This window comes from Podarcis tiliguerta (assembly GCF_965153285.1).
Source record: "Podarcis tiliguerta genome assembly, chromosome: 8".
In the NCBI taxonomy this organism is placed as follows: Eukaryota; Metazoa; Chordata; class Lepidosauria; order Squamata; family Lacertidae; genus Podarcis; species Podarcis tiliguerta.
Window position 1 is genome coordinate 52,107,276 of NC_139541.1, and position 27,510 is coordinate 52,134,785.

The 27,510-nt window shown below is 48.1% G+C and overlaps 1 protein-coding gene across 5 annotated transcripts; it reads right to left on the bottom strand.

Annotated features, from left to right (window-relative positions):
- Positions 1–1,350: 1,350 nt before the first annotated feature.
- Positions 1,351–24,885, bottom strand: PDPR (pyruvate dehydrogenase phosphatase regulatory subunit). 5 transcript variants are annotated; one of them, XM_083452856.1, is made up of 20 exons: positions 24,751–24,885; positions 24,211–24,410; positions 23,646–23,702; positions 22,352–22,633; positions 19,134–19,267; positions 18,864–18,945; positions 18,242–18,405; positions 16,000–16,121; positions 15,193–15,310; positions 14,155–14,304; positions 13,551–13,743; positions 12,740–12,864; positions 12,448–12,603; positions 12,220–12,353; positions 11,163–11,311; positions 10,065–10,177; positions 8,997–9,091; positions 6,569–6,658; positions 5,145–5,327; positions 1,351–4,750 (listed from the first exon to the last, which is right to left on the bottom strand). In XM_083452856.1, the coding sequence occupies exons 4-20, from the start codon at positions 22,576–22,578 to the stop codon at positions 4,346–4,348; spliced, it is 2,640 nt and encodes an 879-aa protein (XP_083308982.1). In that variant the 5' UTR covers positions 22,579–22,633; positions 23,646–23,702; positions 24,211–24,410; positions 24,751–24,885; the 3' UTR covers positions 1,351–4,345. The 5 variants fall into 5 exon arrangements, with proteins under 5 accessions (XP_083308982.1, XP_083308983.1, XP_083308984.1 ...); XM_083452857.1 differs by having other exon boundaries at positions 22,352–22,639; XM_083452858.1 differs by having other exon boundaries at positions 13,555–13,743; positions 24,205–24,410.
- Between the last annotated feature and the right edge of the window lie 2,625 nt (positions 24,886–27,510).

Here is a 27,510-nt window from a genome sequence, read left to right on the forward strand (position 1 = left end):
AGTAAGTACAAGTCAGACTAAGCCCAGGAGCGTTGGGAGGTGGACAGTGACCAGGCAAAAACATTCAAGGAGGGTACTGAGGAGGGCCAATTGGAGGGGGGGGGTTTCCAAGGGACAGATAAAGAGGAATTGTCCCATGTTGGGAGTTACCTGTTGATGGAAGCTTTTGGAGGTTTTTGGTTTTACTAGTAAAAGTCACCTGGTTTTTAAGAAATCAGGTTGGAAATCTAAAAATTACACAAAAGCAAAGGTCAGCATTAAGCCCAGGACAGTTGGGGGGAAGGGACAGGATGCCTAGAGCCCCCGCCACCCAATTTCTAAGCAAAGACCTAATCCCACTCTTCTCCAGTCCAGTCCCTGTAGGGGAAATAGAGGTTCACAGAATGAGAGTATTACCTTTCTTAGATAACCATTAAATGGCCCACCAAGTGGCTTGCATTGTGCACTGCAGGTGTATTGGGACACCACTGCTTTATAAGGCACACCCAGTACCAACCCTCTGAAGTCTCCCTCTGCCCTCAACCACCCACCGCAAATGGCTGTGACCTGAAGATGTTCCATGAACAACTGCAATGCTTCCGAGTACCAGTTGCTGGAAACCACAGGAGGGGAGAGGGCTCTTGTGCTTGGATCCTGCTCGCAGCTTTCCCACAGGCATCTGGTTGGTCATTGTGAAAACAGGATGCTGGGCAAGATGGGCCACTGGCCTCATCCAGTAGGCTCTTCTTATGCTCTTGTTTTCAGTTACAAGCATCAAGATAGAGTTCCTTGAAGGAGCATCTACTGCTACCTTACACATCAGTTCTGGATGCCACACATGCAATCTGATTCATATGCAGGCAAAGCTGCTGTGAAGTGCAGATTCCTCGCGTGGTTTGGCAACCCCTTGCTACATCATGTGTGGCTGGAGCAAAAGTTAAAACAAAGGGTGGCCCATGTGAGGGTGTAAGGATGGGCACCAATTTTACTAAAGGGATATTAAGTCCCTCTGGGCTGAGGTCAAGAGGGACTGGCTTGCTAAAGGTCTGGTGAAGTTATAGCCCAGGCAAGAGTCAAAGTGGAGGCCCCCTAGACTCCACTTCTCATTGTCCCACACGCAGCTAGCCAGTAATCCCCAATAAAAGCTGCTGAACTGGTGTTGGGGGCATCAGAACAGCCTTCCCATCACTGGGGTTGATGGGGGCCATAGTCCAAAAAACCTGGAGGGTACTAGGTTGGGGTTGCTGCATTAGACAGGGCTCAGAAATCTCTCTCACACAGACAGCAAACTGAGAAAGGCTGGGGAGTTCAAGTTCAGAACTCAGCCTCCTGGATGGGCCTGGGGAACAAGTCACAGACTCTGCAGCAACAGTAGTTAAAACAACTCTTTATTGATATACAAACCAGGTAGCATTGAAAACCAAAGTGGGACAGGAAATATATCTGCAGAGATGCTGCATGATGAAGATGCAGGCTTCCCGGTTGGACAGGAAAGGAAGCTGCTCCCCTGCCTTTGTGCGCTTTCGACCAGGAGTCCTTGGGAACTTCCACTGGAAGAGGAGCAGGGCATCTCCCAACGTCCTGGTTTTCCAGTCCAGACAGATATACACTTTCTGCAGAGGTGCAGGCACAGCAACAGCAGTTGATGCCAGCAACACCCAGAGAGGGTCAGAAGGCTCCAGAGCATCCCAAGAATCCTGCCATGGTGGCCTGCTACAGCCAAGCAGCAGTTTTTGATACAGGACGGAGCTGAGGCATGACTCTGCTCCCTCCGTTAGGTAACATTCATGAGGCGTAAGGCACTCCAGAGTGAAGGGGAGGGTTCGCTCAGCCAGCTTCCAGATCTCCGGTGCCTGTTCCACAGAAGAGATGCTGGCAAGTGCTCTTAATTTAATAATGATGCTTAAAAAAACAAAAACCACCTCTGCTAGTTTTGGAGTTGATTCCATGAAGGAATGATCACAGAGGGCTGGCAATCAAGGTCAAAATGAACAAATGTGTTTAAAGTGCATCTGAGAATGAAAAGGGAGTGAGTATTGGAGGAGTGATTCTAGGAGCAGGGAGGGAGAAACCAGGAGTGAGTGAGAGAGACTGTTAGATAAGGAATCCCTCAAAACATTATTTTGGAAAAGGCAGAAGACCCAAACTCTGCAGGATTGTGTAGGCTGATCTGGGTAGGGCCTTGCACGTATCACAAGGATGGCCTTCATGCACAGGATCAAATGCTCAAGGACCTCTGCTCTGCCTTCCTGCCTTGCCTGCCTGCTATGAATTCCACCCGCAAAACTTTTGTCTTTGGTGCAAAGGTAGCTGGAGGTAAGGAGGCCCCAGTACCATTTACTTGCATCTGGCCAGAAATTTAACAACAAAACCAACCCTGCTGTTTACGAGAGTTGACAGTGAAGTGGGAGGGACTTTAAAACTTATGCATGTTTGGGAAACAGCGTGGGGAGGGGAGCCTTGAGAAGCTCCCAGAAGACAAAGTGGGGTGGTCATACACACAGCAAGTAGCAAGTCCTTTTAAGCCCGTCCATTTATGAAAAATAAATGGGAAGCAACACAATTAGAAGGGGGAGAGCAAAGGGACCATCTGGTCTTTGGTCCAGCCGGCTTCAGCTGCATCTCACACACTTCCTGGGGCAGATGCTGAGGAAGCCTCGCTATCTGTGCTGCTGTTTTGGGGGGTCCTGCCTGAGAGTCTTGGTAATACAGTCTCTCAGTCTCCTCTCCCAGCAGCTGAGGCCTGCTGTGGGAAATGTTCAGTTCTGCCTCTCCTTGTGTGAGGAGCCATTTCTGATGGGCCCAAGGCCTCAGCATCAGTGCTACAAGGAACTCTATTCAAGAGACATCTACACAGAAGACCTTATCTAGACTTTTTTTGCTGACTGGCAACCTTGGAGTATGGGAGCAGGGACCTCAGGCATTTGCCCTCGGAAAGGGCAGCAGCACTGAAAAACATTGCGTGGGTAATGGTCAGCAACATTATGATACGTCAAGCAACTCAGACAGGAGAGAAGAGTTGCCTGGCGTGTAGAAAAAAGGGAGGAAGGGAAAGACACAAAGCAGCCTCTGGGAGCCAGTCTAAAGGATTTTTCAAAGGGAACTGTGGCAGCATGAAATCCCACCGATCTGTATTGCTGGGAGAATTTGCAAGATCAGTTTCCTTTTTCTTGTTTGCAGTGACAGCTAATGGACTGCTGCAAGTGGGCAGAGGTCACACTCTTCGGCATGGCATGCCTGCCTTTCAGGGCATATTCCCCTGGCTTAAAGAAACCCCAGCCTCAAATCATTTCCATGACAGTGAGAAGGCTGAGGCTCTTCCCTCCACCCAACACAAACACTCCCTAAATCCTGAGATGGGACGGCCCTCCTTGTGAAAGATGGCATGCAAGATTCTGTTCTCAGCACCTGCAGAGGAGGCGAGTGCTGGGAATGAGGAGAGCCATTCTGGGGCCAAGCAAAGGTGACCAACCACTTACCCACAGGACTTGGATGGGGGGGGGGTGCCAACACAAAGCCAAGACACAACCCATGGCTCAGCCATTGTTAAGATGGTGCAGCTTACACCCACAGCCCTCAGCCCCAACCTCTAAGTAACTAGAGGCCTGTTGACTAAAGGCTGGTCAGCCCCTAAGTGGCACAGGTGAGGGTTTTGAACACCATATATTGCACAACCAACCAACCAATCCAAGACTGAACACAAAGAAGAACAAAGCAGAAGGGAAGGGGGATTCTGCAAACCCAGAAGCAAGCACCCTCAGCCACACAATCCATAGACACTGAGGAGTCCATTCCAGGGAGCTCCATTCCAGGGAAGCCAAATTTTCTGTAGGATGCTGACCCTGTGTGGTGCAGCTCACAGATTGCTCACACACACTCCTAATGTGGAGAAAAACTCGATGATACCTTACAGTGCCTGCTGGCCTCTCCGACAGGCAGCACAAGGAAGAAAACTACAAAGGACAAGGGCTGGCCACTGGGTGTTGGTGCACAGGTGCCTGATGGGCCCTGGGGTGATGTGGCACGTTGCAAGAGAGGAGAGATCCCAAAGGCCCGAGGCTGCTTCCAAGCGCAAGAGGTCCCACCAGGCCACAGCCAATGTTCTCAGGGCACAGGAGTCCTTGCTGATTGGACAAGCGGAGGCTGGAGCTCAGGACGCAACAGATCCCTTTTGGGGAGGAGCTCAGTGGCTTCAGCCAATGTTGGAAAACAACCGGGATGAGCAGAAAAGAAGAGATATGTATGGAAGGAGACGGAAGGAAAAGGGGGGGGAGTGTTATGATATACAAAATGTAACAGACCAGAGGGGCTATACAAAGTCCCAACGAGCAGCAGCGTTAAAAAGTCTGAAAGATGCAGCACTGAGTTATTTCCCCTGGAAGCCACTGAACTCCATTTCATCCTTGCGCCGGCGGGTCGTGAAGAGGGAGCTGAAGGGATAAAGCTTGGCCTTGGCCTGGAAGCGCTGCCCTGCGATATCAATCTCGTATTCGCCCTGGTTGACGAAGTCGGGTGTCACCGGCTGCTCCTCACCGGTCTCTGGGTCCAAGTTCAGGACGAAACCCAGGCAGACGTGCCGCTCCAGTGTGTAGCTATAGGCACTGCTGGTGGTCTTGCCTGCGTACTGGCCATTCCGGTAGATGGGCTCCCCCCACCAGGGCCACAGGTCCAAGTCTGTGTCGTGGTCTTCAAGGACAAACATGATGAAGCGCTTGTAGACCCCTTCCTGCTTCTGCTGCATCAGCGCCTCCCGCCCTATGAAGTCAGTGCCCTGCAGAAAGAGAATGGGGGGGGGGGGGAGCATCAGTCAGGGCTGGACAAAGGGGCAGCTCCTGCTTTATATTCTATGGGGAATTTATCTACAAGGGACCAAGGGATTCCTGCATTGCACGTGCTTGGATAGATGACCCTTGGGGTACCTTCCACATCCTACATTGCTGTTGCAGCTTAACAGAAGAGAAGCTGAAGCCCACAAATTAGTGACTTGCCCTGTGCCACCCAGGAAACTGATGGCTAGGATGGGGTTTGAATCCACTTCCCCCAGGCCCAAGGCAAACATGATGCCCACACTGCAGGGAGGTTGTGTTGCGCTCGTTTCAAGGCAGCCTGCCTTTTCTGTGCCACACACATACAGACACCCCCCACGGCCCAGCTCTCTTTCACACCTTCTCCAGTTTAACCCGGAACTCGCGCCCACATTCCAGCGGTGTGGTGAAAGCATCCAGATCTTGGCCCCAGAAGGCAAAGAACTTCTCGATGCGCAAGCTGCGGAGGGCGTAGTAGCCAGAATTCCGGATCCCGTACTTCTGCCCCACGCTCATCACCTCGTTGTACACGTGCAGAGCATACTGCAAGGGGAGGGTTTGGAAAAACAGTACAGAGGCATTTGAATACAACATTTGACATCTGCAACTCTAGAGAGTGAAAAATGGCAGCAGCCCTTGGACAGCTGCAGAAAGCTGCGGATGACAACGTCCCACCAACCAAGCCCAGCAAACAGCATTGAATAGCCTGGTTTGCACATAACGCTTGACCGTGGTTTATTAAACTATGGCTTATCAAACCATGGTTTGTTTGCTCATCCAAACTTTGCCCAGCAGCTTCAGCTTCCACATTTTGCTGTCACCAAACTACAAACTGAAGCTATGTTGCCTTACAAAAAGCGGCTTGTTGTAACTATGTCCTAGGAGAAAGAGATTGCTCAGCGCTCTAGGTCAGGCATAGGCAAACTCCGGCCCTCCAGATGTTTTGGAATTACAATTCCCATTATTCCTAGCAAACAAGACCAGTGGTCAGGGATGATGAGAATTGTAGTCTCAAAACATCTGGAGGGCCAGAGTTTGCCTACGCCTCCTCTAGGTAGTTGTTTAGTGTAAGAATCTGATTGCATTTTCCCTGTGGCCAATTCCAAAAGCTGCCTGTAGTGGCTTTTGCAGGCAGAATTTAATGCCAAGTTATGCCCCTTTTGGGGATTTTTTAAAAAGTGTTTATTCCTTACAAAATAAGTAGTAGCAATACCTCCCCCAACCTGGTGCCTTCCAGATGCTTTGATTTAGGACTTCCAGCAGACCCAGCCAGCTCACGGTTGCCTTGGTCTGATATTGCAAGTTCACAGATTATTAGCTACTCTCTGTTAATTTGTCTATCAATGGATAAAAACAACAATTTGACAAACTGAATGGAGCCTTTCTAATTAAGAGGAAGAGTACTTCTGACACTGTTTGATGCTGAAGGCAAACAACATGTGCTACCTATAAGCTGAGTATATTTAGGTAGCTTGGTTTAGATGGACCTTTTGCCTGTTCTAGCAAAGTGCAACTCATATGGGCCTATTTTGACTGGATTCTTTCCTGCTCACAATGTGGTCTGAAAGCGAGGAAAGTTAGGCCCCAACAGGTAGATCTCCTTTTTGAGACACACAGTAGGACAAACTGGTGAGCTTGAGAAGACAGCATGGACATTATTATCTTGTACTTCTAAGCCAAGTCTTTTACTCTGGATCTTTATATACCATCCCGTGGAAAAAGGGAGAAGAGGTTCTCCTCAGTCCTGCAAATCAAAGTTTTGAAGACAACAAAGCACCTCTCACCTCAATGGGGATGTAGAGCATGAATCCTGGTTCTCCGGTGTGCGTCATGCTCATGACACGGATACCGTTGGCGTAGCCCACACTCATCTCCTGTAGGAAACAGGAAGCAAAGGAAGAAAATGGAAGATGGCAAAAGCACATGGGCAACCCAGGGCAAGAAGAGAGGGAGCAGTCGTTCGCTCTCTAACCTGAGAGGAAGGAGACAATCAAGAAGCTTAAGCACCAGAGAAGCAAGCAGACATGATACGGTAGAATAAACATTATACAATCTTTTTTTTTTTTTTTTTTTAAACACTTCTGCAATGAGCACAAGCAGCTGGGAGCTTGCAAGAAAAGACTCCTCAAGCGCCTGGCTTCTGGTTCCTGGGTGTCTTTTATTTATTTATTTTGTTGCATTTATATCCCACCTTTTTCTGCAAGGAGCTGAAGGTAGCTTACATGGTTCTTGTCAGCCCCCCCCCCCCGTTTAATCATCACTGCCCACCATCAGATTGATCATTTGATGAGCAGAAAGGAGGTGATGACTGCCCCCTATAGCTGATTAGCATGGATCAGTCCAGGAGTGGGGGCTGTGTGTTTGCATGCAACCCCTCAAATGGCAAATGTGACCCTCATGCTAAAAAAAACGGTTAGCCACCCCTGCATTTGGAGATTCATTTTTGAGGGTGGGGTCCAGAGGTCAGGCCCATTTCCATGATAACATTCTCCATTCACAAGGATTGGACACAGGATTCTCTGTCTGGGGACAGAAGGTTCATGTATATGCTGGAGAGAGGAGAGGAATACTTTGGGGGGGGGAAGTTACACCGATAAAAAAAACTTGAAAAAATAAATTCCCAAGCTTTACATGCTGGACAGAACGACTCGGGGCATTCCAAACCACTCTCTGTTTTTGCAGTGTACAAAAGCGTCTCTTACAATTTGTTTGTGGGCAGCCAGTTTGTGATCACCAGGGTGTAATTAGGAGGATACAGCCTCACTGGCTCATTGACATTGAGAGCATCAGAGGTCCCACTGTAGGTTTTCCAACCAGCCTTACAGAATGAACATTCCTTCTGGTGCTGGAAGGAGGGTCGTGTTTTGAAGCATGAAACGAGCCACTGTAGCAAGTAAGACTGTTCATGTAGCACGGCGGATAAAAGAAAAGAGAGCTACATATCAGGGAAGGCCTAGTTTAAATCTCACCTTGGCTATAAAAACTGAGTTGGCCTTATGCCAGCTGCTCTCTCTCAGCCTCAACTGCCCTCTCCCTGCCTTACTTGCAATAATAAAGAGTTTCCTATAGGCCTGTTGTATTACCAAGAATGTAAAGCACTTTGAATGATGTAGGACAAAGGTAGCTAGGATGCCCTCCAGATGTTATTGCACCAGCACAGAGAAGAATTAAGGCACCCTTCATAAATGCATCCACCCCTGTCCTCAACCCGCAGATATTCTCTGAGCTGAGAACTGCTACAGAACAGGCAAGAAACACCCTGCAATGTAGTCATTGCTATATTCAGCAAGACGAAGACATGGCAGGACACTTTGCCTGGTAAACGCACAACCTGTACCCTGCAAATTGGCCAAAAATGGAACTCTGTATGAGCCCTGCCACAAAGGCATCAGTCTACAAAGTGTCCTATCTTTAAGGAGCCTTCTTCCAACTTTGAGTGAAGCCCTGCCCCCATGTTTGCACCACAGATTGTATGCTGAATTCAATGACATAGTCTCAGCTTGCACAAGGCACTGTCTAGAACTGCTTGGACTCACCACCACCCCACACAAACCAAGGGTATGCCCAGCAGCAATCTTATTATTGTATTTGAATGTTGTAACCCGACCTGGGACCTTAGGTAGAAGGGCAGGCAATGAACAACAACAACAAACTTGGCTACACATCACAAATCCATAAAAAGCTGGAAGAAAGCCAGGACAGTTTGAAAACCAGAGCATCACATAAAGCCACTTTGAGACACAACATTAACATGACCCCAGCCATTCTGCCTTATGCGTGGTCTTAGGTGACAAACCTGAGGGTAGAGGCATTCAGTGTGTGAATGATGCCCAGCAGCTAGAGTCATTGTTTGTTGTTGGCTTGTGAACCTTGGTTTGTTTTAACTACAACTTGGTATTAACATGCTAATCCAGCACCTTTCCTCTACTGTAGTTTGAATGGCCACTCTGACCCAAACTAACAAAGGCACAATGCAGGAGAAGTCTGAAAACAAACAAACCAAGGGTATGCCCAGCAGCAATCTTATTATTGTATTTTAACGTTGTAACCAACAAGCCATGGTTTTGTTGGATTGTGGGACAACTCCTGGCTAACTCATGTTAAACAAACCGCACCTTAGTACAGTGTGTGAACCAGGCCATTGTGTGAACCGGTTCCTTTGCATGAGGAGTAAGTAGATTTCTAAAACAAACTGAAAAACATGTGACATACCTTGCAAAAGAGGGATGGAAAGTGCTCTGGGGTCATTGGAGCATAGGACAGCTCTGACAGGACGTCCACAGCACGTGGGCCAATCAGATTCAATGCTAGGTAGAGAAAAGCACAAGGGTTTCTACCTAGGAGCAATCTACAGAATGAAAGGGAAGGTCCCACCCAAGTCAACTCCACCCCTCAGTTTTCCTTAGCACAGCTCAGGGCCATAATTGACAGAGGAGGCATATGGTTTGGAAATAACAGTAGGCATGAAATCAAATTCTGCTGCAGAAAGAAGAGCCCATCATCCAAGTCCAATGGTCAGGGATGATGGGAGCTGGGCTCCAACAACATCTGTGGATCCGAGGAACAAGCAAGGATTTACGTTTGGCTCATTTAAAGCAGGGAGGCTCATTAACACTAGCACTAAAGCACGCCCATCTGGTGACCACAAACCTAGCTTTGCTACCAGAGGAATTGCACGCTAATCTTGACATGGCACTGCAACTGAAGATGGAAACCCCATACCAAGTTCAACCACAGCCACCCTCCCCTCTCTTCAGGCACCCTTGCCATGACATAACTGTGGTGTGACCGGGCAGCCAATGATAGGAGAAACATGGGGCTGCCTTTTTTTGATGGTGGCATCATGCGAGAGCATAGTTCCACCCTGAGTAGTGAAAGCATCTGTAAAAGTAAATCATCTTCTAAGAGGTAAAGGATTCTAAGAGAAGATGTGAAATGGGAACCAGAATTTCAAAATGAACTTCGCATATAAGTCCAGGGAGCGTTTCCCACACTACATAGCACCAAGCTTGGATCTGTCACTGATCAGATGCCTATAGGGAGCCACAACCAAACCTGCATTGCCTGTGAGAATACCTGGATAATACATTTGCAAAAACCTATTTGCCACATTCATATTTTTACAGCAACTTTCCCCAACCGGCTGCCCTCCCTTTGTTTTGGATTGCAGCCAACATGGGGCTCCAGAGCAACTGAAAACACGACTTCTTGCTGAAGCAGCATCTGCAGCCACTCCAGCTGTGCCGGCACCTGCAGGCACAATATTCCCTCCTGCCTCACCTGTGTACTTCCAGGTTACGTCTTCCAAGAACAGGTTGCTGTCAACAGGCATGTGCTTCTTCAACCAGGACCAGCAATGGACTTGCTGGTCTGTGGGGGAAATCATGAAGAAGCTGGAATGCAAAGTACAATGGAGAAGGTTAAGCACAAGGCAGGAGCCAGGTAGTGGGGAGGTATCGTGGCCACATCCACAGAGGGCTTGAAGCAAAGCCTGTTGGGATTTGCGACTCTCCTGAGGTGGATAATCACTGAGTCCAGGCTCTCAGGTTCTTGCAATTGCATTCAACCTGGGAGGCGTTCCATCCTCCAACATGGCCCTGAAAGGTGCCCCTTGAAGCATACAAAGCTGTACCTGAGCTGCAGAGGCACTGGAGCACAAAGTATTCCCATAACTAATGTGAAACAACAATTCACATCCTATAACCCAAATGGTTTTCCTGCAACTTTGAGGGCCCTGTCTTGTACTCTCTTGGCGTGAAGAATGAGACCACCGGCCTCCCAGGCAGTGAAATTTGGCATCAGAAGCTTCCCTGAATGCAGGCCAAATATTTACCAAACTCAAAGGCAAGCCTGTAGCACTTTGCTCAATTCAGCCCTTCATTTGAGAAGAAAATTAAAGCCTAGAACCAAGTACACCACTCTGAGCTTCTTGAAGGTGGGATATAGAAACATTAAAAATAATAATCTGTGGAATATAGATTCTAGGGACGGGCAGCCTTTGGGCTTCCACCTGTTACTGGACTACAATTTCAATTATCCCTGACCAATGGCCAGGCTGGTTGGGGGCCAATGGGACTTCCACAAAAATAGATATTGCAAATAAACAAAGGCTGTAGGTGGTGAACGTAACACTTCAAGAAGGGGGGGAAAGCATATAAAGTAGCAATTTCTTGTGTCTGTCATGAAACTGATTCACTGTATATTCAGGACAGAATAAAGGAAGCCCTCCTTCACAAAACATAATGTATCCCCCCTCCAAATCAAATCTGGGAAGATCTGCTCTTCTTGTATCCTCTTCTTCGAGGCACAGCACTAACAGAGGTGAGTCTTCAAAGCAGAAGCAAGAGCAGGCAAAAGGATGAGTCCGAATAAGCTTACCTGCGCTTGTTTAGGCGGACGATGCTGCAGTCGTTCTCGTATCCTCCGTTGTGATTGAGCATCCCTGTGTGCACTATGTGCCCCACAGGCACATCCAGGTCATTGGAGAAGAGATACTGCAAGACGTCCAGGGCCTGATCCCCTGTGGACTGCAGCATGGGGAGGTGGGAAAGGAGAAAGAAATCAGAGGCAGCAGCAGAAGCAGGATTTGCCCATCCCTTTTTGAAACAGCTTTCAGCTCCTGACACAAGTAAGCCCGCATTCCTCAGTGTATGCATTTCTTACTTTATTTACCCTAAATTACACATTTTCTTAGCCACTTTGCTACTTTAGTTAATGCCTTGCCACAGAACTCACCTTCCTAAAAACACACAAAAAGGCAAGTTTCCAGGCCTTAATAGCTATGAACATTACACGGGCAACCCTTTGCTTGCTTACAGCCCGGGCCCTCTCCAAACTAAGGTGCATTTCTCTCCGTAAGATTCATTCCAGCTGCCTGGAGAGATACAGCTTGAATCATAAAGGCTTAGAAGCTCAGAAGACTTGAGGAAAAGCTCAGTGCCAAAGTTCACAAAATGTCCATCTTGCAAGTTTTGGCTGATACATGGAGGAAGACCTTTCTCCATGGCAGCACCCACCCTCTGGAATGGTCCTATCAGGGTGCCTCTCCAGTGCCTCTCCACAATACTTTTATTTATTCCCGTGAGCCTTTTAAGGCAGGGCTGGGTTAACTGTGGTCCTCCAGATGTGGCTGCACTCCAACTCCCATCTGCATTGCCAGTGGTCAGAAAGATGATGATGGGAGTTATAGGCCATAAATATCTGGAGGGCCACAGCTGCCCCATTCTTGCCTTAAAGGCTTTGGTCTGCCCAAGAGTGTTTAATTGCTGCTGCCATTTTCATCTGTATGGTTCAGCCAAAAGTCGCTTTTTATAAAATAACGACAGCTCTGTATCAACTGAACAAACTTAGAGGGTTTCTAGACACCCAAGCAAGCTACAGAAGCAGATGCCAGGCCCACAGTGCTGGTCCACATCTCTCTCACAACCACACTTACACTTATTTCAAACTTTGTGAACGAGGACATGTCAATGACGCAGACAGCCTCCTTGCAGCACTTGACCTCTGCCCCCACAATGTCAAACCAGTCTGGCTTGTAGAAGGTCTTGCTCTGATCCAGGGCCAGCAAGTCTGAAGATGAGGAAGCACAGGACTTGGGTCAAAACAACAAGATGCTGGCACCCCCGTGCTCCAAGTGCTGCGTACGGAAGGACAGCGCTCTCACCTTTCCCAGGCGGCACAAAGTACTTGGCCCTCTCAAAGCCGTGCTTCTCCATCCACCTGGCTCCTTGTGCGTCCAGACGGTCATAGAGGGGTGACGTGCGCAGCTGCCTGCCGGTCTGGAAATCCCAGCGGGGAACTTTCAGGTCATAAATCAGGGCTGGAGGGGCCACAGAATCACAGAATCAAAGCGCTGGAAGGGACACAAATCCATCACCTTCCTAGTCCAGAAAGAACACCCTACACAGCCCTGATTTAACGTGGGGTGCGAGCGAGTCCAGCCGCAGGCTACTTACGCATCACTTCCATGACGCGGTGGCGGAGGAAGGTGCGGCTGCTCTGCAGAGCCCCAAAGCGCTTCAGGTCCAGGGGCCACACGTTGTCAGAGGGGTAGCCGTTCACCATCCATTCAGCCATGTACCTGGCCAAGGAGGGAAACAAGCAGGCCCAGAAGGTTAAATAGTGCAGGAGAGCAGACAGTTAACAGACTGTGCTTGTGGCAGGGTGGTGGGGGGGCGGTAATTACACCCAGAGATAATACAGTAGGAGACAGAGCTACAGTGGGGACACATTATTGCCTGCAATCCCTCCTTGCTCAAGCGAGAGCAAAACATAAAATCCCTCTGCCCAAACCAGAAAGGTCACAGCAACTCTGGATGTCGCAAGGAACATCCATTAGCTCAAGGATTGGGAACCTCAAGCCTGGGAGCCAAATGCAGCCCTCAAAATCTCCCTATCTGGCCCCCAAGTCTCCTCCCCCACCATATCCCATTACCAGCTACAGCCCTTACTGCAGCTGCTTTGCACCTCCTTGAATCTTTTTGCCTGGTTTGAGATGTGCCCTTGAACTCTGATAATGCCTTGCAGTTGCCCAGATGGAGGACAGAGAGGGATGTGCCAGCATGTGCAGAAAGTAGCAGCAGACAAGGAGCAGTGAGCAGCCCCTTCTGCTAGAAACTGCAGGGCCCTGGCATAGCTTTGCCTTAGAGAAGCAGCACACAGACTTGAAATGCACCTACAGGAAGCTGGTGCATATAGAGTTCTACAAGCGGTGCTCTCATCCCTGGCCCTCTGCCTCTCCCATGCAGAGAGGGGTGAGCCACTTACTTGCCTGCTCCTCCACCAAAAGACGTGCCAGCCGAGTTCATCCCTGCCAGGACAAAGTAGCCCTGCACATTGGGCGACTCTCCCATGATGCACCGCATGTCTGGAGTGAAGGATTCTGGGCAATTGACCAGCTGCACGATCTCCAGAGCCTCCAGATCTGGCATCCTCCGCAGAAGGGCACTCAGAAGTGGCTCTACTCCCCAAGATGAGACAGAACAAACAATCACTATTTGGAGGGATGGGCAGCATACCCAAACCCTCATTGTCCCCACCCCATCACCATCAAGAAAGTTCCAAGTTTGCAAACACAGCAGCCCACAGATGTTGACTCTGTTGCTTGTAGCGCTTGTTGAGAGCCCAGAATAAAGCTTTTTGCTCACAGCACCAATCAACAATGTGCCCAGAGTGGGCCAGCCGAGGCAGGGAAAGGGAGGAGAACTTTATAAACTAACTGTAAAAGCAAAGAGGAAGTGCAGGTGTCACCCACCAAGCCAGGCACTCACTCACTTGCACAATGCTTTGCTCAAGCCAACATGTCTCATATTAGGAAAGGTGCATCTGGAGGACTTGGGAACAGCCCCCTTTCCTGGTTCACCCAACGTACCAAAGTGATCCCAGTCCTCTTGCAGGTTCTGTATCTCCAGCTGGTTCCGGCCCTCTGTGAAGATTGGCTTGGGGTTCTTCTCAAAGCCACCTGAAAGGATGCCCCCCTGCCAGCTGCGGATGTAGATCCTCCCATCAGGGTCCACAATAGCTATGGGGAGGGGGGGATGGCAGGAAGGGAAAGAAGTGATTGTTTGGATGCAGGCAGACAGCTCCCTGCAAGCTCAATCAGGGAAGAAGGCTAGAGCCTGCTTTGGGGAGACACAGTCGACCTTACACTGATTCTTGGGCTTTTACACATGTGACCAAAAGTCTTTCCCCTGGGTTAGCAGCTAGAGCAAGGCGCAGTCAAAACCAATGCTTTAGCTGAATGTGGCATCCCAACCAGCCATGAAAACTTCCTCCCCTTTCTTCTGTAGCTGCTGAGCTGTGTGCTATCCTCTGTTTACGATAGGGGTGGGGAACCTCAGGCCAAGGGCCCAAATAAAGCCTTCTAGCCCCCTGTATCTGGCCCTGGTGTGTCCTCCTCTCATGATGTTGCCTAGCTAGAATGCACCCTTTAACTGCCACGGCACCTCTGACTTGGCTGGATGGTGTTTGCCTGACCACGCCCACTCTTGCCACACCCACCACTCTGTATGCAGCTCCCGGAAGGTTGCCCAGAAGGAAAGTGGCTCTCAGGCCAAAAACGTTCCCCACCCGATTTACAAAAACTGCTTAAGAGCCACTGGGCAAGCAAAGGCAGCCCCGCATGCCACAGCTGCCCAGAGAGGACTACAAAGCACAACTTTTGTACCCAGTGCCTCCTTGTTCATTTCCTTCCCAATTCCTTAAAAGCAGCCATGGGTCTTCCTGACCCAATACAGCCCACTGGCTGGCTGACGTGGGCTCTCTTCTGTCTCAGCCAAAGGCCTTTCCCAGACCACCACCACCACCCATCCTGCGTCCAGAATTTGGGCACTGCAACTGAGCAATGGCCCTGAGTGCCTGCATGGAAGGCAAAGGGATCCATGAGAAGGTGCAGAGGGAGGGTCCTTACTTGGCGTGCTGCTCTCCAGCGGCGTCTTCAAGGGCCGGGTCAGGAGGTAGAAGTGCTCGCAAGCGTGCAGAGGGATGCTGACCGGTTCCTCGTTGGAAAGGCCCAGCTCGTAAGCCCACTGAAACCAAGGCAGGGAAGTTAGCGCTCAAGCGGAAGGCAGAATGCACCACCATGTAGCTTAATGGGATCACATGCCAGGTAACGCTGCAGGGAAGGGGATAGGGAAGCGAGACAGAAAAGGTGCCGGATGAGATGGGGCAAGGAGATCCTGTGCAAACATCTGGAGGGCACCCGCTTGGCAAAGGCTGGCACTAGTGCCTTATAGCTCCTTGCCCTTCTCTACAACTAGAGGCAAAATAAATTATTCACCATTAACTAAACTAGCTGATTCTGCAGCTCACAATTCCAATGGTAAGCACTGACTAAATATAGCCCAGACTAAAATACCCAACTTGGGAGTGCAGGATCCTTCCCTCCCACCAATCCCACAGCCATGCAGTCAGCATAGGAAGCCAGGTTTGCCCTGACTCAGTTCACACTAGACATGTGGTGCAGCATGGAAGGAAACGCCCGACAATAACCATTTTCTAGTTTGAACACAAAGCCCTGTAAGCCCGAGGGTGTATGTATGCCAGCACAAAAGGCTTGCCTTTTTGAGAGAACACCTTTTTGCTAATTTGGAAAGAATTCCCCAGGACCTCTTGAAAAAGAAGCATCAGGAGAAATCTGAGTTCATTCACAGGAGTTGCTGAGTCAATGCACACACATGCCGACAACAGCAGCCACACAAAACAATTGGCACCTGACCTGCCCAGCACAGTTAACAAAATACTGGCACTTGATCATCCCTCTGTCAGTCTCCACTCCAGCCACACAACCCTTTTGGCACAAGACGTGGATAACACTCGTCCGCTCATGGATCTGGGCACCTGGGTGGAGAAAGCAGAAAAGGGAGCCAGAAATTAGAATCGTAGAACTGTAGAGTTGGAAGAGACTTAAAGGGTCATCCAGTTCAACCCCTGTAGTGGAATCGCTACAGGAAGCACAAATCAAGAGTCTCAATTAGATCAGCATGCTCACAGATGAGCTGAGAAATTAAGCAGCAGACTGCTGTACCCCAGAAGCAATCAGCGTAACATAGACTGCACTAAAGCAGGGGGTGGGCAGAAGGCAGAGCAGGGTGCCAACACTGGACCACTGGTCAATTTCTGGGAGGATTCTTGTAAAGAACACTGGATTTGGTTGATGTTGCTCTGACTCAAAAAAAGCCAACTTCACATGTCCTTAGAGGAGGGTTGTTGTTTTTTAACTTGACCCTAGCTCAAGCACTTGCTTTGTTTGCACATTCAATCTCTTGCATGTTCAAAAGGATCCCAGTTGGCTGGGGAGCTGCTATAGGTCAGAGCAGACATGGGACAGGCAACCTGATGCAATGCAGAGGTGCTAGGAGTACATGGCAGCATGGCCAACTACTTCAAGGGGAAGGCCAAGGGAAGTTTCTGGCCTTTTGGACTTGTGGTTTAAAGAACTGGGAGATGGGGGTTGCTAGGTACTAACCAGCAACTTTGGGGGAACTTTTGGATGTGAAATTATTGGTTATTTTTACTTGACCTACTGGTGAGATTTATGTTCACTTAAATATTGAAATATGTTAAATGAACTGGTAATTGATGGGCGGGTTGTGCTACATTTATAGTGGTAATATGCTTTTTATAAGGTATCATTATTGTACTACTGTACTTAGATTTTTTTTTTTAATGTGAACCACAAGCATTTGTGGAAAATGCACTGTATAAATTGTAGTCCAACACTTTAAGATGGCACAAGGTTGTGCCTTCCTATGGCGAGAAATGATCCTATGCGGCACAGAGCAATGGCCCAAACTGACATAAGGCAGCTTCGTGGGTATGTTCCAAGGTTAACAGAGAGTGGGTTAATCATGCCTCCACTGTGGAAGAGCTCCGAAGGATACAACTTTGCTTTGCACATTTAACATGTTCCAGTGGACCATGAGGATTCTAGCGGGATGGAAGAGTAGCCCATGCAAGAGCATTCACACAAGCTGAAAGTAAGTGTGGCACAGTGGGTGGGAAAGAGGACTCTGCCACACTCTCGCTGTGTGGCTAGTGGCAAGTCACTCTTTCTTGCAAACAGTTCCTATGTGTTTAAACAGTAGCCCTGTTGAATTCAGTGAGACTTGCATACCAGGCAAGGGTTGTGTAGGATGGCAGCCGTAAAGCTGAAATACGTGCTACAAAGAGCAGAGTGATACGACCCAAAGGAGCAGTCCCATGTTGAGCTCTCCACTCGGCCTCTGCACTGTGTAGCTCAACTTGAGCTGATGTCGTTATGAATGCCCGTTTTCCAGGAACACAAGAAGCTGCCTTATACCAAGTCAGCACTTTGGTAAACCTAGCAGCTCATTCTTGTTTACACTGGCAGGCAGCGGCTTTCTAGGATTTCCCAGTCCTCCTGAAAATGTCAGGGATTCAACCTCGGAGCTTCTGCATGCAAAAGATGGGCTCTGCTTCTGAACTTCAGCCCCTCCTCTTGAGATGTGAGAGGGAGGACCTTGATGTGAAGCTGTCAGTTTCTGCAGCAGCCTGAGTTCTGAGTTACATGTAGTTCAGCCCTCAGTCTCAGTTCTCCCTTCAGAAAAATGGGAGCAGAGACCTACTTCGCACAGCACTTTCCCCCAAACCTGCTGCCCTCCAGTGGTTTTGGACTACAACTCATATCCGCTATAGCCAGCATGGCTGTGCTCCAAAACACGTGAGGAGCACCAGGTCGGGAAAGGCTTCCATACAGGATGCCTGCAAGGGAATACACACTAAAGTACCAGTCACCAACCAATTGCCCTCCAGATATTTTGGACTACAACTCCCATCAGCTGTAGTCCAAAATATCTGGAGTTGGGGAAGGCTGCACTAAAGGCTGTAATCTACTTTGCAAATTAGAAATGCAAGCAGCAGACAAATCAGCAATGTCTCTCCCAATGAGGTTCGCACTCAAGTGGTATTGCCGACAAAAAGACATGGCCGGGCCGTACCATTCAAAGAGGCAGCGCTGGCCAAGGCGAGGCTCACATCAGCTGATGAAACGACAGCATCCTCTGGGAGGTACATGGCCCCCACCAAGTCGTGGATGTTGAGAAGCGGGTGGAGCTGCGTCACTCTCTTGGGCGGGATGAGCTCACATGGGATCCCCATGACCCTGTTGGAGAACACACACAGCAAAGGCCAGTCGCTGCTATTTATATTTATTGAATTTACATCCTACTCTTCCTCCCGCAAGGAGCCCAGGGTGGCAAGGAAAGCAAATATTTTAAAGACAATTACCATTAGAAACACTGAAAATCAGTTACAGTTAAAAAAAACATTGTAAAAGCAGTTCAAAACATTCCTCCATTCAATGATTTGAGGTGCCTGAACAGTGTTTCTTCAGCCACCAGAGGCCTTGGGAAACAGGAATGTTTTCAAATTCCTCCTTAAAGTTAATAATGACAGAGGAGGAGCACCTTTGCTAGGGAAGGCATTCCACAACTGGGGAACCACCACTGAAAAGGCCCTGTCACACAGACCAGCACCAACCGGCCAGGCCCTGATTATAAGTTATTCCAGAAAGGCTGGCCCATGCATGGTGCTCCTCCTCATTGTTGCTCTTACACTTACTTGAGCCGTGAGGCTATGCGCTTCAGGGAGATCAGCCGGTCTTGCGTCTGAGCTAGGGAGATAGAGCCAGTCCTCACGTAACCTGGAACAAGTACAGGCACCCTCTGTCAGGGTACAGGAAAGCCCCAGAAAGGGTTCATTTCAGGTGGGTGCAAATGGTGGCTAATATCTGCAACCCTTCTGGAGAATGACAGGATGGTGAATTGCTGAGTGTTTGACTCCCCCATCCCCTGCTCAGCCACAAAGCTCAGTGAAGTGACCCCTCCTTACCCGTTTTTACCCCAGTCTCTTGCTCGAGTTGCTGATACAGCTTGTTGGAGTAGTCAGCCATCTTCAGCTCGATGGACAGGTGCCGCGCTGTGCTTACGATGCCCGCGCAAAATCTCGTGGAACCAGCAGCTAGCCTGAAAGAGGGAAACACAGGAGGGTCTGTGGGGACTCTGGAAGCTTGTTTGGCCCAAGAGGAGAGGTCATGAGTCAGGGGCAGAGGGCTCCCTAAGAAAGTATGGAGCTGCCATACCCAGAGTCAGGCCAATTGGCCCACCAGCTAAGTGTGGTTGGCACTCCAGGTTTCCAGATGGAGCTTTTCCCAACCCTACCTGGAGACTGAACTTAGGACATTTAGATGCAAATGACCCAGGGAGTCATTTCCTATGGAATCAGGCAGGGAAGGCTTTCCACCAGTTAAAGAGTGGGGCCTTTTGCACCTTATACAATTGCCTGTACTTCCTAAGACTCTGCCAGAAGGCAGTTTCTTGAGCCGACAGTCAGGAAACTTGTAGCACTTAGTGGGGATTATGGGCAGCATCCTGGAGAAAGGAAAAATATTTCCCCCCAGGAGACCTCCCCACATTGCCACCAGCAAGTGTTACAAAGGTGGCATGGCTTGTATACTGGGATCACAGACCACCAAAGCCAGTAGAAGCTACTTCCTGTCTGGAAACAAATAGATTACATAACCATACCAGCGACTGTGAGCCTGATATTTCTACTCCTCTTCTTTTTGGGGACCTGGACTGGATGAAATCACTGCCAGGGCTAGAAGAAAGGCAACTGAAAGGCTCTGTTTCTTTGGGCTGGTTTCTATTGGAAAACCTGTCACAATTATTCACTTTTAGGAAGGCACTAAGCTTTACAAGCTCTGCATTTGGATGGATCCTCAAGCCCCATCCTCTTTATTTAGTTATTATTTCTACATCCCACCCTTCCTCCCAAAGGAGCCCAGTGTGGCAAATACATGAATGATAAAACAATACAATACAATTAAAAAAATGTATGTAAAACATTTAAAAAACAATTAGAAGTATCAAAAAGCAATCACATACTCTCACAGCACACAGTTTCAAGATTGCCAGGAACACCTCATCTTTACTTAGATGGTCAGTCATAAAGCAGGAGCTTCTTTTTAAATTCCATATCAAGTTCTAAGTTTGTATGAAGTGAAATAAAGTGGCATTAAGTAGATCCCAATCTCCTTTTCCTTGCTTTCCTCCATGCTCTTCCCAGCACCCAACAAAATAAAAAAGCGCTCCTCTGAAGAAGTGAGGCACAGTCAGCAAATGTGTGTTGGTTTTACAAAAGATGGAGTTTGTGAAACCCAACTTGGGTGCTGAGCACGCAAAGCCCAAGTGTGCCACTAAGACACGGCAGGGGATATTTTTAGCTGTGTGTTGACAAGAGGCACGCTTTGCCTTCCATTCCAGATTTCACAAGGAGAGCCCAAGTGCAAGGAGACAATTTCTGCCACCAGAGCCAAAGGAAGGGCAAACATTTGCCCTTGCACACCGCTGACAGGGCAATGCCAGCACACAGGGTCAGGACAGCATTCCTTGGCAAAGGAAACGTAAAGGAACCGGCTGGTTTCTGGCAGGGCTTCTTTGAGTCTTAAAGACTAACTCAGACAACATACACAATGCTGTCCTCTAATGCCAAACCAGCATCTAATGCTACTGAGGATACTTTAAAGACATGGGACATTCATAGAAGAAAGGGTTATTGAAGGCTACTAGTCATGATGGCTATGCTCTGCCTCTATGGTCGGGGACTGTAATGCTCCTGAATACCAGTTGCTGGAAACCACCGGAGAGGAGAGTACTGTTATGCTCCAGCCCTGCTTGCAGGCATCTCACTGGCATCTGGATCGCCACTGTGAAAACAGGATGCTGGACTAGATGGGTCATTGGCCTGATCCAGCAGGCTCTTTTTATGTTCTTGTGACAAGCATTTCATTCCAATCACCCTTGCGTACTCTGTTGTCACACAAGTGAGATCACACCAATGTACTAAAAGTTAAGTAATCTGGAATAACAACCATGCCAGGAATCCATACACCAAATCAACAGAGATCAGAGCTTCAAAGGCAATCTTAAGTATGCACTGAAATAATGGGGGGAATTCACTCCTTTAGAACATTTTTACTACCCTGATTACAAGTGTAAGAAGACAGAGCTTAATAACCATGAGTCTACACCCTATGATTTTAATAAGCATGCAGAAATTCTACAGAAACTTTGATTCTGTGCTGGTAGCAATGAAGCCTGTTATACCAGTATTAGCAGGTGCAATTGTATTTAATTGTATAAGCATCCCAACTGCTCAGGAACAAAACCCCCAGACTGTCAGCATTCCTGTAGCCTCCCCCCCCCCCCATGATCCCAACAAATGGGTAGGTTTATGTGAGAACTGGTGCTGTCTCAGGTACACAGGTCCCAAGCCATGACAGGCTTTTAAAGAAGGCACCAAGCCACCAGCTGAAAACATTCCCAACTTTTGGTCCCAATTAATAGCCCAGCAGCTGTATTTTCAACCAGCCAGACAGTCTTTAAAGATACCCCCATTGCAGGGAGAAGCACAAGTAAAGGAAACGAAACAAGGTATGAGATGTTGAGTCAAACAGAAGCAAGGAAAACAGAAAAGGTAGGTTTTAACTCTCCAGATGTTGCTGGGACTGCAGCTCCCAGAACCCTAACTATTGGCCATGCTTCCTAGGACTGATGCAAGTTGGAGTCCTACAACAACTGGAGGAACACAAATTCCTCATCCCCATGAAAGACAGAGACAAAGCAACTTGAAATGAATTCCAAAGATAAGATGCTGCATAAGAAAGCTATCAGATGTAGGGAAGATATTACTGAACAAGGACCGCTGCCTGTGGAAAACAAGAATATCAGAGAAGGGTTCTAGCTGAGTCTAGTCATCTCCCCACCATGTTGGGTTTCTACATGCAAGGGGAGGTTCTGTTCCTGTTTTGTTTTTTAAGTGAGGAGAACATCTGAATATTGGTCCTAACCTGAAGCAGTACAGTTCCAGAAAATACAAATGCCTTTTCGAAAGATGTAGATAAATTCTCAGCTTGAATCTTACAGTTAGCTAACAGGTGTGTGGACACTTTACCTTTGCTACAAGACCTTCCCATTTCCACCACACAGCATTACTTGCTGCATCAAACACCTATTTTCTTTTGCAAAGGGGAAAAAAAAACTATTTACCTGCCCTGCTCCAGTAAGACGATGTCCTTCCACCCGAGTTTGGAGAGGTGATATGCCACTGATGTGCCCATGATTCCACCCCCACAGATAACCACCTCTGCATGTGATGGCAGAGGGGTCAGGTGAGGTTCTGCTCCAGTTGTGCTACTGTGCCGGGAGCTGGTCATGCTTCTCCATCCTGGGCTAGCTCTTTGCCACCGGACATCAGACAAGAGCCGGAGGAACATCTTGATGAGGGTCCTTTAGCCCTTTCCGAGCCCCACAGATAAATCCCAAGAGTTGCTATTTCTGGAAAACATAACATTATTATGCAAAATCAATCTGCAAAACTGTATCAGGGCTTAAAACAACATCAGCCAGCATCACAATCTCCTTGACTTATACAGAGGTAACTGACATGGAGCAAAAGTTCCCCCAGCCAGGTTCTGTAGACCCAGACAGACAATAGCCACCCATAGCCTTAGGCAGAGGTGATTTCAGGTCCTGCTGCAAAAGATGATCATTGCAAAGGACACACTGTCACAAACTGAACATCTCTGAAAAATATGTGAGAGAAAGCCAACGATGCATGGATTTTTTATTTTATTTTGCGTAACAACACTTGCAGAATTATAGCAATTCCCTAATTAATTAATTAATTAATTAAGAACCGGCAGGAAGTCCAACTCTGTTCAAATGCTGAATTGCTTGACATAAAATACTGAATTTGTATTTAGCATCAACAGAGTGCAAACAAAAGGTCTTTTTTTGGCTGGGTGGGGAACTGTGTTGCCATGGTCCATTAATCAAATTGGTTACAGCATATACAGAACAAATGCTTTTTAATACTGAACATACCGAACCACTGTTACCTAGTACTTGAATAGTAGAGCATAACAAGGAAATGATAAAAAATAAAATTATGTTTTTAAATTTTACATTCTTGCTTTTGTTCAGTTAAAACTTAAGCAGGCTATCGGGAAATCATACACTGAGATTTGAAAGGCAAAAATGCTGTTTTAAAAAAGGCAACAGGGAAGAACTAGTTACAGAAAAGCTGTATCTGCCATAGTCAAGAACACAAAGACAGGAGACTGCAGCCCGTTAAAATGCAGCCCCACAATCAACATCTAGAAAACTCAGTACTATCTCTCTTCACCCAACCTTTTCTGCCCCACGTGAGATATTATACACTTCACATACCACACCTAAGGCACAGGCAAAGGAGAACCATTGTGCTCCGACACAATTTCATGTCAAGTTATGCCACTGAGAAAAGAATATTCCAGGGCTTGGGTGAAATAAATAAACATACCCCACTTTTCAGCACTGATACGACCACATCTGGAGAATGAAGCAGATTGCTGACGACCTGGAAAAGATACAGAGCAACCAGAAATAATAAAAGACTATCAGCAAGCTAGAACATTGTGGAGGGGCATGGAACAAAAATGTTCAAAGCCCTATGAAGAAGGCTGCAAGAGTTGTGTATTTTTTTAGCACCGAGACTACTAAGGGGCAATATGACAGCAATCTTCAAATGTCTGAACAGCTGCTACAGAGGTGAAGGAGCAAATTTATTCTGATTTGTTCTAGAGGGAAAGATTTGACTCACAAGTTCAAATTGCAAGAATGGCAATTTCACCTAAACATGAGGAAGAATTTCCTGGCTGTACAAGCTGTCCAACAATGGAACAGATTGTCTCGGAAAGTGGTGGCCGTTTTCACGAGAGATTTTTTAACAGAGGCTGGATGGCCACCAAACAGGGAAGCTGAAATAACAGGTTCCCTGCAACAGCAGGAGTTTGGATCCTTCCATCTCCAGGATTCTTTAACTAGAGGGCAAACGCTCCAGGCCAGCTATTGACACATACACTCACGTTCCACCTTTCCTCAAAAGAGCCCAAGGCGGCAATGTGTGGCTCTCCTCCTCTTTTGTCCTCACAACAAACCCTGCGAGGTAGGTGAGGCTGGGAGTTTGTGAGTGCTCCAAGGTCACCCAGGGAGCTTCGTGGCAGGAGAGATTCGGACCAGGGTCTTCTTCATCAGTCTCAGTCCAACACTCCTCACCCTGAAGTATCTAACAATCAAAACAACAACAACTTAACATCCGAAGAGGAATTGATCAGTCATTCAAGAACTCCAGAGTTATGCCCAGCAACAACCACCTTGCAAGGTAGGCCTAGATTTGTGTGGGTGGGAAGAGGGCAAGACTGCTCTGCCCCAGCAGCAAAGGGCACACCTGCCTCAACCCACCAGCCCACCCTGGAGCCACATTTGCATGCAACGGCCCCGCCTCCACAGCCTTCGTTTGCATGCGCCTGCCCCGCCCACGCAGGGCTTATTTGCATGCCCCGCCCAACATGGCTCAGGGGAAAGGGAGGCAGGCAAGGCCTGGGTCGACTCAAGGGCCGCCTCACCTACGCCGGCTTCCCCTCCGGAGCGCGACCTTCTCCCTTCCCTTCCTTGATTTCCCGCCTGCGCTTTACGGCCGAACCGCGCGACAGCAGCGCACCCGGTGCCGTACATCAGCCGCGCGCGGCCAATCAGAATCGGGGGGTGGGGTTACGGAGTCCGCGCAAGCGCACTCCGCTATCTTTGCGTGCTAGTCCGAGACAGAGAGGCGGAGATGGGAAAGAGAGGCTTCTGCGACGCGCAGGCGCAGTGTGCAGTTTCTCGGCTGTGGCAGCGTCAGTGCTGCTCCGCTTATCCTGGACGCAGTTTTTTGGATAGTGGGAGTTTTGTGCGCGCTGCTCGCCAAGGACCTGCCAGTGCTACGGGAGGCGCATATTCTCGAGGCTGCTACCCACTACTTTATTAAAAATAATACTTTGCTTTAAATTTGCATTAATTTTTGCATACTTGCAAATGCACAAAAAAAAAAGTTAAAAACGTTTTGGGAAGCAACGAGGGACCGATCGAGTCGCTGTTGTTGGCGGGATCGTTCGTAAGGCTTCTGCCGGAGTGGTGGAACCGTTGCGCATGGTGAACCCCGCTGACCTATGAAGCTGCTCCGTGGTGGGTCTCTCACCCCAACCTACCTCGCAGGGTTGTTACGGAGAAGAAAACGGGGAGGAGTGCCTGCACCGTGCGCCCTAGCAACTTGCAGGAAAGGAAATATGTTAATGTAATAAATGAACGAAAGCTCGACTTCGGTTGTCACTGACTGTTCACATTTTTTTAAAAAAGTAAGTAATGTGATTGTTCTCCGCTGTAATGTTGCTATCCGTTTTTGTAAACTCGTAGGCTCCAAAAATGGCGTAAAGTTGCGGGCAATCTGTAAAGCACAGCAGGGTCGCCATCCTCAGCTGGATAAGAGGCTCCTGGTTCCTCCAGAGCGGAGAAAGTGCCCCCTCCCTCGCCCCTAAAGTTGCCTGCATCTTGGGACAGTGTTCAGATGAAATGTTGGGGGGTGGCGAACAAAGGAGACTCCAGTCTATTGTGAGCTGAAGCAAGCTCCTACTGCTGGGACAAAGAAGCATGCAATGGTTGACCACTGCTCCATCCCCATTTAAAATGCATCCATCTGTATGCCGTTGTATCTTTTTAGATGAAACACACAGGGTCCTTAGGTGCAAGACCAAGAGCTCAGCAGTTTTCATATGAAGAAAGTTGAAGATTAATTTTTAGTAGTGCACTAGGTTAAAAACCACAACCAAAAAGCTAAATTGGGTAGCTTTGCATGATTAAGTTGGAGGGAATGTATTCTCATAAAGCCCCAAATTCACATAGAACAATATCCTCTTCCTCCAGTTTAGGAACTCACCATTGAACAGCTAAGCTCTACATTCTCCCAATTGCACAAAAAACAAAGGTTGGCCCAGAAGAAAAATACCACATCTTCTCCATCCTGGGCTAGCTCTTTGCCACAGACAGGCATACCAGTTTTGAAGCGCTCTGCTTTTATTGGGTTACCACTGTTCCAGTGTCCCCTCCCATTCCCCAACACTTGAGCCTACTGTTGATGCAGATCCAATCCAAATACCTCTTCCCCTCATCGTGTAATATTTCAAAAAGCCAAGTATGCCTACCCCACACTGCATCAGTGAGACACAGTGGCTCGTGGCATTACTCTTAGAGAAACCATCACTTTGGGCAACAGGGAATTCCCATCTGGGTCAGGGATAGTTCATGAAAACTGACATAAGGCAGACCAAGAAGTGTGGTGGCTGACAGGCATCATGAAATTTGCTCCAAAGCAAGATTTGTTTGCACCTACAGGAGTGGGGAACCTTTTTCAGCCTGAACTACGCTCTCTTCTGGGCAACCTTTTGAGGGCCACATGTCAGTGGTGGGTAGGACCAGATCCCCACCCTGGGTCAGCCACTATATCCCAGTCTCACCTACCTCATATAGTTATTATGAAGATAAAATAGGGGAAGGAGCAACCATGTCTGCTGCCCTGAGCTCCTTGGTGGAAAGGGAGGCTAAAAATGCAAGATGGTAAATGTAGTTTAAATGTGACACCCAGAACTGAAACAGTACTCCAGATGTGGCTTGACCAGCAATCAGAGCAGAACTTTTACTCCCCATATTGTGGACACCATGCTTGTGTTAAGCTGAAGATTGTGTTTGCTTATATATCAGCAAAAATGCACTGTAGGTCCATGTTTAGCTTGTGATTGACTAAGAAACCTAAATTCTCACATGCCCAACTGCCAAGCTAGGTCCCCACCCCGACCTAAATCTGGCTCTTTTTTGGTACCTAAATGCAGGATTTGATGTTTATCTCAGTTGAATCTCAGTTGTTTGTAGCCTAGTGTTCCAGCCTCTCAAGATCATTTTGAATTTTGATTCTATCTTTTAAAGTGAGAGCTATAATTAGTCTCAGTCTCATGCCATCTGCAAATCTTGATAAACACCCCCTGAACCAAAGTAATTTATAAAGGTGTTTAACAGCCCAGGAACACAGCCCTGACAATTGAGACCTCTTTCTTGGTAGACAGAGCCATCAACGAACACCCGTTGGATATGGTCGCTCAACCAGCTGTGGATCCATTCAACAACAATTATAATCCAGCCCACATTTTACCATCTTGTCACCAAAGGTACCACATGAGTTTTTGTCAAAAGTTTTTCTGGATTAAAAAGAAAAGGAGATACAGTTTGTCTGGCACGACTTGGGGAGGAAGATTCCCTTTTTATTCACAGTTGATGGAGACACAAGGAAAACAAGTAAA